The sequence below is a fragment of the Trachemys scripta genome, chromosome 15 (assembly GCF_013100865.1).
Source record: "Trachemys scripta elegans isolate TJP31775 chromosome 15, CAS_Tse_1.0, whole genome shotgun sequence".
NCBI classification, from domain to species: Eukaryota; Metazoa; Chordata; order Testudines; family Emydidae; genus Trachemys; species Trachemys scripta.
The window spans coordinates 30436207-30446738 of NC_048312.1; the positions used below are offsets into that span (position 1 = coordinate 30436207).

Here is a 10532-nt window from a genome sequence, read left to right on the forward strand (position 1 = left end):
AGACAGCACTAGCCATCTTATTAGGACAGGGGTACTCGGTGCTTTTTCCATCTTCTCTTATCTCCTGTAACCTCACCACATATGGTACAAAACCCCTTCATAGCCTCTGCCATCTAAAAACATCTCTCTCTGTCATTCTGCCTTCTCCCGTCTACTGATCTTCTCTTCCTTGTGCCTCTCAATCCTTTGTTTAAATGGCCTTATACCTGAAAGCTATAGAGTATCCATACAATGACTATACAACAGTACACCAAGTACTCATCACTATCCTACATGGTTCTGAGCATGCTTTGGGATAGTTTGTCCCTTGAACAAGCCAGCGGGTGCTCATTCTGCTGAGAAAAAATTAAGTGGTTTCTGTTGACTCTCCGAGGCCGGTGGCTCATTACCCCGATTGGACATGAGAGAGGTGGGAGTGACTCTCTTGGGGACAAAGGACCTAGGGTGTGGGCTGGGCAGTCCTAAGAGAAGAATCCTAGGAACAGACAAGCCTAGGACGAAAACCTGAGCAGATATTATGGCCTTACTAACACAAATCAGCAACCTCCCAGGAGGGGGCAAGTTTGGACGTTACAGCCTGCTTTACATGTCTGTAGAGCAAGTTGGAAAAGACGCCTGCTCAAAGATCCCATCCCACATCAGGTTGCATTGTACTCCACACAATGAGAGAGACCAAGGCTAGCATATGAACTATTTAGTTACATTTGTAATCAGACACACACAAGTTCCCACAAGGAAAATGCTTCACACACAAAACAGATTTTTTTTTGTTTTTTGCCATATAGCCATTAGTCATAATTAAGATAAATCATGTACAGGAGGAATTGACCTCTATCAGAAAGGCCCATGTAGATTGATGACCATCTCTCCTCTCTCTCTCCTCCATGCTGGGGATAGGTACAAACACCCCTATGACTGAGGGCTGCACACACAAGGAAGAAACTAAGTCTTCAAGAGAGAGACAAGGCTCCTCTCGAAACCCTATGGGCCCAATCCTCCAATCAGATTGCATTTAGCAGGGAGACCCATTGAAGTCAAGGGCCTTCTGCATTGGTGCATGGATTGGATTGCAAGATCGGGCCTTAAGGCGAAAGAAAAGTGATTAAAACTGGCACCTCACTTCATGTATCTGCTCCTTGGAGCTGTGCACGTGCTGGGACAAATGGACCCTCTATTCACACCCACTGCAGCCCAGCAGAAGCTGCAGTATGGAAAGAGCTCGTGGCTCTTAGTCTCGGATCTGAACAGCACTAGACCACAGGGCAGCAGAAGTCCTGGCTACACGGCTACTGCTACCGCTGCTGGAGTGCTGCATGTACTAGTTTTGCCAGAGTAGACAAGATGCAGATCTGTTGACGCAGCCCAGCTTGTACTTTTCACGCTAGCTGAGCCAACGCAGCTCTGGAAGGTGGCTTCTAGTGTTAGCTAAACTCCAATTATTCACAGGGATAATGGAAGGGGGAGAAGGACTCCGCTTCATTTGCAGCTTCTGAACCAAGGGCTCAATCCTGCCTGCTGTTGCATGCCCTCCACTCCCCCAAAGCCACCAGGATATACCACCCTGTATATCGGACCTTCCCAGCACCCAGTGCCATGGCGTCAGGTCAGGAGTGGGCAGCAGCTGCTAGATAAAAGCCTTTGGACTTGTAAGGTCAATTAATTGGATCTGGGAGCCATTACATGAAAGGGTGAATGGAAAGGACATGCTGGGCTCCACAGCCACTTTCCAGCAGACACCTCTCTACAAAGGAGGGCCCTGGCTCAGCAGATGTGGGGCAGTACAGTCTGGTTCCATCAGCAGGCAGGAGGACTTCCTGTTCCCAAGGATATAGGTAACACCAAGATTCGCCGGGAACAGGACGCCATAGCCAGGAACTGGAATTCCAACCTGGGCGAGGAAGGTGGAGTTCTCCCCTACACCAGGCTAGCCATGTGCTAACATTCATGGTAACAGATACGACCAGGCATGATGAAGGGTCCCTCCCAGTGGCATGCTGGAAAGGAGACCAGCAGCAGTCCCTCCCCAGTGGTGGGAGGAATGGCTTGCAGGGGAGATGCCTGAACATTGCCCCGGCACCCAGAGAGCAGCGAGCATTGGTCTAGCTAGCTCGGTGTCTGTACTATGCTCACCACAGGGGCATGGCTCAGCTATGCTGCGCTCTATGGTCACGTCTATCAGTCCCCAGCGGCCTCCCCAGAACAGCGTTAGGGCAAAGGGGAGTTCAGTCTCCATGGCCCATTCATACAGAGCTGGGGACCCAGAGATAGGAAACCATGTGCAGCCTTGTGCTGGTTCAGTCTACTTCATTCATCTCCCACTGGTGCTCCTGACAGAGCCGAGCAGTCTGGGAATAGGGAGGCACCTGGGCTAAGAGCATGGCCTCGAACTGAGAGAGAGAGACAGACAGAAAAGGGGACACACTCCTCGGGGGGAGATGCAGAGACACCCCAGTGAGTCTCACTCCTGTCTGTTCGCCAACTCCTGCGCTGGAAGGTCACTGGAGGGGAGAGATCTTCAGGGGGATCATGATCCGAGACTCCATGTTCCGAACCAGGGGGACTGCAAATCAAAAGGAACAAACATCACTGTGCATGGGAGCCCTGGGCAGAGCGGGCTGTAAACTCTGCCCCAGCTTTGGCTCCTGAGGTGCTCACAGCTACGCCACTCTACCAGCAGGAGGCACTGCAGCGCACTGATTATAGGAGAGTTCTCATTTACACTGATTCCAGCCCCTTCCAGGAGGCACACTGAAAAGGAGTAAAGGTGGACTGCTGGCTATGGAGGATGTGCCACAACAGAACGGACATAGTCCAGCTGCTCCACTATCCTCTTTCTGGCTGTGAGCAGCCAATACTATTTCATAGGAAAGCATATAATCCCCACAATATACCTCACTGGGCAACACTGTATCATAGGGGGCTTTTCTTCCTGACCACAGCTGACATCTGGCTTCGGCCCTGGAGCATGAGGATTAGAGCTCACAGCAGCAGCCACTCCAGAGAAGCACTCACCTGTATAGTACACATTCTCATCCCAGCCTCGCTTCCTCCAGGCAGCGTTCCTTGTCTCCTCTCGGGACTGTAGGTCCTTGTAGGCTGAAAGAAGAAAATGCCAGGTGTGGAGGTGGGGGCATCCCCCCCATTTGCTGAGGTCTCTAGTGTTTGCTGCCAGCAGCAGCTTAGCTAGAAATCCAGGCAAAAGGGAGCATTGCCATGGGGGACAGCCCAGTCTAAGTCTTGGTGTGTCTCCATGGTATGCTTTAATGCTGTGGGTGGGGGGCTGGGAGGAGGGTCTCTGATAGGAGGGTTGCGTACACGAAAGCAGTGGAAGGTTCACTCTCCAGGACCAATTCAATCCTACCAAGGGTGCCAATGGGTGCCAGTGTTAATGGTGGGTTTTGTGATGAGGATAACTGTCCACTTCAAATTGGGCTGAGACCCACCGAACTCATTGCACATGGGGGCTCTTCCCCTGGAGAAGGGATGCAGCAGTGGCAGGGCTGGCCACAGACACTTTGTAGGATGCTCAGAAATGGTTCGTGGCCATCTCAGCTGATTGCTTTTTGCAGGAGCTAGGGGTTCTCCCCAGTGTCTTTCCATCAGATTTCAGTGCGAGTAACACCACTCTACCTCCCTAAACTTTCAACTGGATACAGTTATTTTCACTCCTTGTCCTAAAGTGTTGTGTATGCTGCCAAGCATCAATAAACCAAGCTACCATGTTCCACCCCAGAGTTGGCTGCATTTTGTTGGCCCTCCCTTTGGAAGCAGTTTGCAAAACACATACGGATCCTTCCTGATGACAGGCACAAAGGAAATGTACAATGTTCCTATTTTAAAAATCACATGCATCTGCCCTAGTCAATTGGGCTGTGGTTGCCAAGCAGCAGCGGTAACTAGGCCTAGTAGGAAAATTGTGGATGAAACATTTTTTCCTTAGAATCTGGACATGTTTTGTGGGACTGTGTTGATTTTGGTGGAATTCCACCAGAAACCAGCATGAACCTGATGGAACCCTGCCTGCCATTGCAAACCTGTCTGCTTTCCTGCCAGCCTGGAGGACTGATAGAAAGCCCAGAGCCTAGGGGTAGGTAGGTTACACTGCAGTTAACAACCCCTGGTGGCCCGTGTCAGCTGACTCAGGCTATGGGGCTGTAAAATTGCGGTGTAGACATTCAGGCTCGAGAAGGAGCCTGGGACAAGGATCTCAGAGTCTGGGCTCCAGTCCAAGCCTGAATGTTTACACTGCAGTTTTTGCAGCCCTGCAAGTCAGCTGACACAAGCCAGCCGGAGGGGTGTGTGAGTGTTAAGTGCAATGTAGACATACCCAGCGAGTTCAGATTCCCAGTTCCTGGCTGTCAGGTCCCTGGCTCCCCATCAGCCCACCAGGTGGACTGCCCCAGAGCTGGGGCTCCCAGTAGAGCTGGGTGGAGAATTTGTCTCTTTGTTCTGCATTTGTACAATGCCTAGCACAATGGATTCCTGCTCCTATGTGCTCCAGTAATACAATGCCTGAACTGAGAAATACTGCAGGGTGTTCTGAACCGGAATAAAACCTAATTTTGAAATTTCAAACCCCGCCCTGAAATGGAATCGCTGCTCTCTGCCCAGCTCAGTGCAATGTACAATTCAGGAGATACAAAATGTAACTGATGGGGCAGGAGTTGCTTTAAAGGCACTTGGTGATAATAAACCATCTTACAATGCTTTCAGCACTGCAATAAGGAACAGCCTCTGAAAGCAGCCGTGAGGATGAAAACAGAGGCATGAAGGTAAAGGGGAGATCATAGAATCATAAAACATCAGGTTTGGAAGGGACCTCAGAAGGTATCTAGTCCAACCCCCTGCTCAAAGCAGGACCAATCCCCAACTAAATCATCCCAGCCAGGGCTTTGTCAAGCCTGACCTTAAAAACCTCTAAGGAAGGAGATTCCACCACCTTCCTAGGTAACCCATTCCAGTGCTAATGGCGTGTATGTGTTAGGAGGATGTCGGGGGAGGGGATAAGGGAACAAATTTAGGGCCCAGCAATCAAACTAAATCTCCCTTTTGGAACGGCCAGGGTCTGAAGTTGATTAAGTGGTGAGAGAGGGCACATGGGAGTTTCATGCTCTAGGATGCATCCTCGCAAAAGTGGGACCCTTGTGCTGCGGTGCTGGCAGAGCAAAGTTACCCACCAGCTGAAGCTCAGGCTGGACAATGGCTAATAAATACTCAAGGAAAAAGAAAGCCACCTACCCCAGAGGTGATGAACCACGTAGAGCTCTCCAATCTGGGAGAAGAACCCGCCCACAGCTTCCTGGTTTTTCTGACGGTATTTAATGGCTCGAGCCCTAGCAAAGACATAGGAAGAAAGAATCGATCAGGTGGCATTGCTCTGGGAAATAACCGGCATTGCCAGAGGCATTTTAAAGTTTCCATAGAATCCTAATTATCCAACCTCCTGCTATGCAAGTCTCCTTTAATGACCCCAGGCTACTGGCTAGCCAAACATACCCAACATCACTCATGCGCTATAAGAAGTGGTCACATGGATATTGCCATGGTCAGCAGCAGGGCTTGAACTAGGAGACATCAGCTCAAGACACACAGGCCTCGACCCTTAGAGCTACAGGAGAAACAACATCAACAGGGAAGAAGTGGCGGGCTGTTCTTGTCGCCGAAGCCAGGCACTAAAGGGCACCATTCTCACATATGTAGTGTGTTATACATGCAGTCAGAATAGGCCAAGCTTCTACCTGGTTCCTCCAGCTAAGAGGAAGAAATTAACAGCAAGAGAGTGAGAAAACAGAGCAAAGAAATCAGAGTGAAAGTTCAACTGAGATTCGATAGTTAGCCCCTTAAAGGCGGCAGGATGGCCTAATGGACAGGGGACTTGCCTGCACTAGGTCTCAGCCGACCTGAGTTCAATGCCTGGCTCCATCATAGACTTTGGGCAAGTCACAGCTTCTAGTCTGCACCTCAGATCCTGTATGTGGGGCTAATACCCCCCTACCTGGGGGCGGGGATAAAATCCATTAATGATTGGGTGGTGCTCAGATGCTATAGGGACGACAAGAACAACATAAGCACCTAGCAAGAGCCTTACACATGCCATAACTTTGATACAATAGCAGCCCCCACCTTGATAGAAGAGATGTTTGTATCTTAGTTTGGATACATGGAACTAAGACATGGCCAATGCTGGCATGAAAAGATCAGACTACTTTTGCCCAATGCAGGCCCCCTTTATACGCTACTACAGCCCATTTCTGCATTGCACAATAGTTCAGACTACAATACAGCTACTCACCTCCTACTATAGGCCCAATCCTGCAGCCTTCCCTTGTGTCAGTTACCCACAATGGGACCCGCACCAGCGGGGCAGGGGCCTTGTAAGTTCTTTGTATCTATATTACAGTGCCTGCTAGAATTTCCAGCTGAGATCCAGGCCTCCGTCGGGCACATTGTAAGAAACACTCCCTGCCCCAGAAAGGGTCTTTTCCTAATGCCCATCCGAGGTAGGGAGGAAGCATTGTCTCCACATTACAGATGGGGAAACTGAGGCCCACAGATGTTAAGTGTCTGGCCCAAGGTCATGCAGAGAGTCTGAGACAAAGGCAGGAAATGGACTCAGCTCTCCTGAGTCCCAGTGCTTTAACCACTAGGCAATCCTGAAGTCAATGAGGTGTCTACTCAGGTGTCTAGCAGGACTGGCCTTGTGATTATACTGATCTTCAGTACTGTTTGGGTCCAAACATACAGTGGTCTGTGTTATCTGCCACGGAACAGTGAGCGGATGTTACCCATGGAAGGCCATTGCCTCGGCCGGAGCAGCATCCAGCATTGAGCAAAGAGGTGAAAGGAAAGCTTGGTGCAGGGGAAAGAAAAGAATTGGTCCTGCTTTGAGCAGGGGGTTGGGCTAGATGACCTCTTGAGGTCCCTTCCAACCCTGATATTCTATGATTCTATGAATGCACTGGGCGCTTATTGAGGGAATTTCCTTCAGTGACCTCAGAGCATGTATACAACGTGGGTAGAGCTCCAAGCTGGGGAAACTGAAGCATGGAGAGATGAAGTGTCTTGTCCAAGGTCACTTAGCAGCTTATCGTGTAACCCTGAGTCACTAATGCTCCTGTGGCTTTGATCACATGCCAGACTGCGACTTCTTGGGGCAGGGATGTTTTAGTACAATGGGGTCCTGCCAGGAGCGGTGCCAGGGTTTTTGGCGCCCTAGGCAGGGGTCCTTCCGCGCTCCCGGTCGTCGTCGTCAATTCTGCGGTGGAGGGGTCCTTCCGCGCTCCCGGTCTTCGGGGCACTTCGGCGGCGGGTCCCGGAGCGAGTGAAGGACCCGCCGCAGAATTGCCACTGAAGACCCGGAGCGCGGAAGGACCCCCCCGCCGCCGAATTGCCGCCGAGAGAGGCAAAATGCTGCCCCCCCAAATCCTGGCGCCCTAGGCAACCACCTAGGTCGCCTAAATGGAAGTGCCGGCCCTGGGTCCTGCTCCCTGTTTGGAGCTGCCTTTGGGGTCTACCACATTACAAATAACAAACAATGTACAGCATCATCAGGACTAGAACTTGGGTCTTCTGATTCTGGGCCTAGTGCTCTAACTCCCAGCATCCCGCTGCTTACAGTCTCAACACAAGTGTTTAATGTTGTCTCCTTCAGCCTACGGTGATGCAAGGTATTGGCTGATCTGCTATGGGCCTCGCTTATGGGGCTCATGGCATTCAAGGGGCAGTTCCAGGGAGGTTAGATTTCAGTTAAAGCTGGATGGACTGGCACTACATAAGAACGACCGTACTGGGTCAGACCAAAGGTCCATCCAGCCCAGTATCCTGCCTTCCGACAGTGACCAATGCCAGGTGCCCCAGGGGGAATGAACAGAACAGGGAATCAAATGATCCATCCCCTGTCACCCATTCCCAGCTTCTGGCAAACAGAGGCTAGGGACACCATCCCTGCCCATCCTGGACCTATCCTCCATGAATTTATCTAGTTCTTTTTTGAACCCTGTTATAGTCTTGGCTTTTACAACATCCTCTGGCAAAGAGTTCCAGAAGTTGACTGTGCGTTGTGAGAAAAAATACTTGTTCTAAGGAGTAAATAACACTTCCTTATTTACTTTCTCCACACCAGTCATGATTTTATAGACCTCTATCATATCTCCCCTTAGTTGTCTTTTCTAGGCTGAAAAGTCCCAGCCTTATTAATCCCTCCTCATATGGCAACCGTTCCCCTAATCATTTTTGTTGCCCTTTTCTGAACCTTTTACAATTCCACTATTTTTTTTTTTTTGAGATGGGGTGACCACATCTGCAGGCAGTATTCAAGGTGTGGGTGTACCATGGATTTATATAGAGGCAATATGATATTTTCTGTCTTATTATCTATCCCTTTCTTAATGATTCCCGACATTCTGTTGGCTTGACTGATGCTGCACACTGAGTGGATGTTTTCAGAGAATGATCCACAATGACTCCAAGATCTCTTTTTTGAGTGGTCACAGCTAATTTAGACCCCATCATTTTATATGTAATAGTTGGGATTATGTTTTCCATTGTGCATTACTTTGGCTGCGGGGGGGCCCGGGGGGGGGGGGGGAGGAGAGGCAGGTGGGACAATTTGCCCCAGCCCTGGGCCCTGCAGGGGCCCCGCAAGCCCTGGCCAAGAATCCCTTTCCTCACCCAGCGGCGGTCCGGGTCTTCGGCGGCATTTCAGCAGCAGGGGGCCCTTCAGCGCTGCCGAAGACGTGGAGCGACTGAAGGGCCCCCCGCCACCGCCGCAGACTCGGAGCACCGCCCAGTGAGTACAAGCTCCCCCGCTTTGCCCCAGGCCCCCTGAATCCTCTGGGCGGCCCTGCTTTGCATTTGTCAACACTGAATTTCATCTGCCATTTTGTTGCCCAGTCACCCAGTTTTGAGAGATCCTTTTGTAGCTCTTCGCAGTCTGCCCGGGACTTAACTATCTTGAGTAGTTTTGTATCATCTGCAAATTTTGCCACCTCACTGTTCACCTTTTTCCAGATCATTTATGGGTCCCTGTCCAGCCAGAGACCCCTGCAGGGCTGGGCCTTGTTCCCACTCTGCAAGCACTGGGATTGTTAGTCAGGAATACAGAGAGGCTTGAAGGTTCAATGCTTACCAGTTATTCCCCCACTCGATCATGGTCCCTGGCTGGAAAGAAAGAGAAGGAATTAAAACCATGTCACGACTGCATTTATCCTCTGTAAGCTGGGGATCAAGGTCATTTTCAGGCTCTGCTTGCCCACCTGGGCCAATAAAGAATCCCACACCCTCACCCACCCTGTACAGTAGGGCAGAGTTGACTAGCTGCATTAACCACGGTGCTCACTCCCCCAAAACATCAGGCATAGGCCACTGCCAGACCAGGACAGCAGATCAAATGGTCTGAGCCAGGTGCGCCCACCTAGCTCACCCTATGCTCTAGACCAGTGGTTCTTAACCTGGGGTGCACGCACCCCCGGGGGTGCGAGATGCCCTTCTGGGGGTGCGGTATGGAGAAGAGAAAGAAATCTTAGAAGAATTCTTGTTCTGTGAACCATTGCAATTAACTACAAAAGGAATCAATGTGGTCAATCTCGTCAGACCTCTTTTTGAAGCACAAGTTAACGCTTGACATGTGTGTATCAATTTGCACCAATGGTGCCCCTGCCATGCTACAAAAAAATTCAGGATTTGTTGCCTATATAAAGAAAGAAGTACCACATATCACAATCACACGTTGTATGTTGCACCGTCATGCACTTGCCGCAAAGACTTTGCCTACAAGATTGAAGGATACTTTGTCTACTGCGGTGACCGCAGTAAACTTCATCAGAAGACGTGCTCTAAATCATCGTCTCTTCCATGCTTTTTGCAAAGAAATTGGTGCCGAGCACACTGTCCTTCTTTTCCACACAGAAGTGAGGTGGCTTTCCCGTGGCCAAATGCTTACTCGTATTTTTGAAATGCGCGAAGAAATAAGTCAGTTTCTTTGTAACCAAAGCAGTAATTTAGTTGATGACTTCAAAAATAGAGAGTTTATCCTTTGCCTAGCATACATGGCAGATGTATTCACACACCTAAATGAACTCAACACATCTGGTGTGCTCAACTAGCACTGTTTCCACAACTGGTGAAGCCAGCGCTGGAGAGCCCTGTGCCATTTGCGACTACACACTTGTGTGAGATAGGATTTTCATCACTTTTACACATCAAAACAAAGGCCAGAAACCACCTAAATGCAAGTGATGACATTCGTGTGGCTATTTCAAAAAACGTTCCTCGTTTCTTGAACATCACTGAACAAAAGCAACAGCAGAAGAGTCACTGAGCCAGTAAACTTAAAAAAAGTGTCTCATTTTTCATGTATTCTTAATTTTACTGCAAAATTAAAGTAAATATATAATTCTCTCTCTTTCACTCTATAGTTATGATCGATCTAGGTTTAAAGAACTGACCTACTTCAACGATTTTGGATAAGGGGTGCGAGAACATATTTTGAGAACCAAAGGGGTGCAGGCTGCAGTAAAGGTTAAGAACCACTG

General features: G+C 49.7%; 1 protein-coding gene across 1 annotated transcript in view; it reads right to left on the minus strand.

Moving 5' to 3' along the window:
• Positions 1–679: 679 nt before the first annotated feature.
• Positions 680–10532, minus strand: part of NIPSNAP1 (nipsnap homolog 1) — an 18242-nt gene continuing 8389 nt past the window's right edge. Inside the window, exons 7-10 of the mRNA XM_034791177.1 lie at positions 9128–9159; positions 5239–5333; positions 3013–3096; positions 680–2560 (exon numbers count right to left, since the gene is read on the minus strand). Of these exons, the coding sequence (XP_034647068.1) occupies positions 2496–2560; positions 3013–3096; positions 5239–5333; positions 9128–9159 (276 nt within the window). The 3' untranslated portion in view covers positions 680–2495. The remainder of the gene's footprint in view (positions 2561–3012; positions 3097–5238; positions 5334–9127; positions 9160–10532) is intronic.